At 42.7% G+C, this 3,655-nt stretch overlaps 1 protein-coding gene across 1 annotated transcript; it reads right to left on the bottom strand.

Annotated features, from left to right (window-relative positions):
* Window positions 1-3,052: 3,052 nt before the first annotated feature.
* Window positions 3,053-3,418, bottom strand: LOC110931444 (N66 matrix protein-like). Its single transcript, XM_022174838.1, has one exon. It carries the CDS (start codon window positions 3,416-3,418, stop codon window positions 3,053-3,055), a length of 366 nt encoding a protein of 121 aa, XP_022030530.1.
* Window positions 3,419-3,655: the final 237 nt, after the last annotated feature.

Below are 3,655 nucleotides of genomic sequence, written 5' to 3'. Positions count from 1 at the left end.
TTATCGTTTGTCCGTGGTGTCTTGGCGTTATTTTACTGTCTATATAAAATAAAAGATTTTCACCATTCATATCTCCACGGTCTATATGGAGGTATGTTGGCTACCTGGTCGGGGGTTAAGGGAACGGTTTGGTAAGGGTCTTGCCCTTGTTCAGCGTTTAGAGGTCCTGCTTGGGACCTGGGTCAAATTTAGTAGGATCTCCTTCAATGCCCATAGGTATTGGATGGCGGGGATCCAAACTCTTTGACCCCCTCATAAGTTAACTACTATTAATACTATAACCCGGCTATTTAGGACTGTATCCCTGCTGACTCAGACTACTTAGCCGAGGGTAACGTCACCGCCAAAAGCGGGGCCTACCATAATTTGCATTAATAACTTAATTCATTATCTTTCAATAATCCGACCCTTTAGGATTGTATCCTTGCTGACTCAAACTACTGGGTTGAGGGTAACGTCGCCTTCAAAAGAGGGGCCTACTACAATAACTAAGATAATCTCTTAAACAAGTGCAAAAGTGCGAAAATAATCAAAGGTTATACTAATACACGTGTCGGAACCAAGTGATTCATCTTGTCTATCTGTTTTTACTTTATTTTTATTTTCAGCATTTAGTTAGTTTTTATTTTTCTTAGTTTAAAACATTTTTCTAACCTTTTTGATTTGATTAGACGTTGAGGATAAACCGGTATTAAAAGCTCTTGTGTCCTTGGACGACCTCGGTATCTTACCAACACTATACTACGTCCACGATGGGTGCACTTGCCCATATGTGTGCTTAGTGTTAGTAAATATCGTGTTTTATAAATTTAAAACTTGGCTAAAAGTGTAAAAAGGGCTTAAATATATATATCTAAAAACATATATACACTAACACGCATCAGCCACCAATAAAAATCCTTTAGATCTTGGTACATCTTATCCGATCCTGGATGGATCGAGTACCGTGACTTGTGAGCTTCATCAAAAATAACGTCTCTCAAACCACCAAATAGAGGAACCCAAATTCGTTTCATGAAGCACAACGTTCCTTCCTCATTTGGCACCAATTGTTTCTCCATCCCACGGAGATATTCATTCACCAAATTTTCCTTTTTAAGAGCTTCTCTCTGCGCCGCACGAATGCGCAATGAGAGGTCTGTTAGAATAATCATTTCCAAAGCCCTAACCCTTATGGGCTTGATTCTTTCCTTCCGGCTTAGGGCATCGGCGACCACATTCGCCTTCCCTGGGTGATACTTAATCTCACAATCATAGTCGTTCAACAACTCTACCCATCGTCTCTGTCTCATGTTAAGCTCTTTTTGATCAAATATATGCTGCAGACTCTTGTGATCAGTATAGATTGTGCATCGCGTGCCATATAAGTAATGTCGCCAGATCTTTAATGCAAACACCACCGCGCCTAATTCCAAATCGTGCGTGGTGTAATTTTTCTCGTGAACCTTCAATTAACGCGAAGCATAGGCTATAACCTTCTGACGCTGCATTAATACGCATCCCAAACCTTGACGCGAGGCGTCGCAATATACCACGAAGTCGTCAGTGCCTTTGGGTAGAGACAAAATCGGTGCGTCGCAAAGCTTGTTCTTCAACAGCTGAAATGCTTCTTCTTGCTTGTCTCCCCATTCATACTTCTTGTCTTTTTGGGTGAGGGAGGTCAATGGTTGAGCGATTTTTGAAAAATCCTCAATGAACCTGCGATAATACCCAACCAAACCTAAGAACTGTCGAATCTCGGTTGGCGTCTTCGGGGTTTCCCAATTCTTGATCGCCTCGATCTTTGTGGGATCCACATGAATTCCATTTCCGTTAACCACGTGACCAAGAAACTGAACTTCCCGTAACCAGAATTTGCACTTCGAGAACTTCGCGTACAATTTCTCTTTCTTAAGCAGCTCTAAGATGGCTCTTAGATGTTGCTCATGTTCTTCCTTCGTCTTTGAGTAGATCAAAATGTCATCAACAAACACAATCACAAACTTATTGAGGTACGGCTTGCAGAATCTGTTCATCAAATCCATGAATACTGCTAGCGCGTTTGTCAACCCAAACGACATAACCAGGAACTCGTAATGTCCATAGCGAGTCCTAAAGGCAGTTTTTGGAATGCTCTCTTCTTGAATCCTTAACTGGTGATAACCTGATCGGAGATTGATCTTGGAGTAAAAACTCGAACCTTGCAGTTGATCGAATAGGTCATCAATCCTTGGCAAAGGATATCGATTCTTAATGGTCAACTTATTCAGCTCGCGGTAGTCGATACACATGCGAAAACTACCGTCCTTCTTTTTAACGAACAAAACTGGAGCTCCCCAAGGCGAGAAGCTTGGTCTGATATATCCCTTGTCCAATAACTCCTGAAGTTGCGTTGACAGTTCTTGCATTTCTGAAGGTGCAAGTCGATAGGGTGCCTTAGCTACAGGCGCGGCGCCTGGAACTAAGTCAATGCGGAATTCGACTTGTCTTTGCGGCGGCAATCCTGGCAAGTCTTCTGGAAAGACTTCCGGATACTCCTTCACGACTGGAATATCTTCTATCTTTGGCTCATCGGCTTCTTTATCCACGATGTGTGCCAAGAAGGCAACACATCCCTTCTACAAACACTTTCGAGCCTTCAAACAACTGATGATCCTTAAGGGCTTATCGTGCTTCTCTCCATGTACCACAATAGTTTCTCCATTCGCCATTGGAATGCGAATGACCTTCTCGTGACATACAATCTCTACTCTGTTGCTGGACAACCAATCCATCCCGACTACCACGTCGAAGCTTCCCAACTCGACAGGCAGAAGATCAAGTGAAAACTCGTGCTCTCCCAGTTCTATCATGCAACCTCTGATGACTTCATTTGCTTCTACTAGCTTTCCATTATCTAGTTCTATCGAATATGGAATGTCTAACTTACTAGCTACCAACCCAAGCATTTTCTTAAATTCTAGCGATAGAAAACTATAATCGGTACCAGTATCAAACAGTACAAATGCAAAGAGTTGATTGATAGGGAACGTTCCAGTAACCACATTTGGATCTTGGCGAGCTTCTCTCGCTCCTATGTTGAAAACCCTTCATTGAGCTTTGGGCATTCTCGCTTGAAATGCCTCATGTCTCCACAATTGAAACAACTTGGTCCTCGACCATTACCGTTCCTATTACCACCTTGATTGTTATTTGCTCCATGGTTTCCATTTCCAGCTTGATTCCCAACATTTCCACTATTACCATTTCCGCCATTTCCTCCTTGCGGGCGGTTTCCATTGCCATTTTCATAACCTCTCTGACCACCACGACCTGTACCAGTACCAGCCCAGCATGTTTCCTTTGAATGGCCAGTCTTCCTGCAAGACTCACATTTCATTAACCTGCACTGGCCAGAATGATGGTACTGGCATATATCACATTCGGGCAGAGCACCCATGTATCCTTTTCCCTTGACTTCAGCACCAGTTTTAACTTCCGCTGGTGGGTTCACATCCTTTTTCTTGCTTGCGCTGCTTTTTTAAAGTTGGAGAACTTCCTTTTGTTCTCTCCTGAGGACTCAACATGATTTTCTTTCTTTTTCTGGTCGGAATTCGAAAACTTGTTTAACCTGATAGCTTCCTCAGTTAGTGACACGCTCAAATCGATAGCCTTAGTAATTGTGGCAGGCTTTGAC

The sequence above is a fragment of the Helianthus annuus genome, chromosome 3 (genome assembly GCF_002127325.2).
Source record: "Helianthus annuus cultivar XRQ/B chromosome 3, HanXRQr2.0-SUNRISE, whole genome shotgun sequence".
In the NCBI taxonomy this organism is placed as follows: Eukaryota; Viridiplantae; Streptophyta; class Magnoliopsida; order Asterales; family Asteraceae; genus Helianthus; species Helianthus annuus.
The sequence above is the reverse complement of the archived record's forward strand: the minus strand, read 5'-3'. Positions and strand labels throughout refer to the sequence as shown.

Bases quoted from the DNA above. Each gene is read 5' to 3' on its own strand.
- LOC110931444 (XM_022174838.1), bottom strand. From the start codon at position 3,418: ATGGGTGCTCTGCCCGAATGTGATATATGCCAGTACCATCATTCTGGC.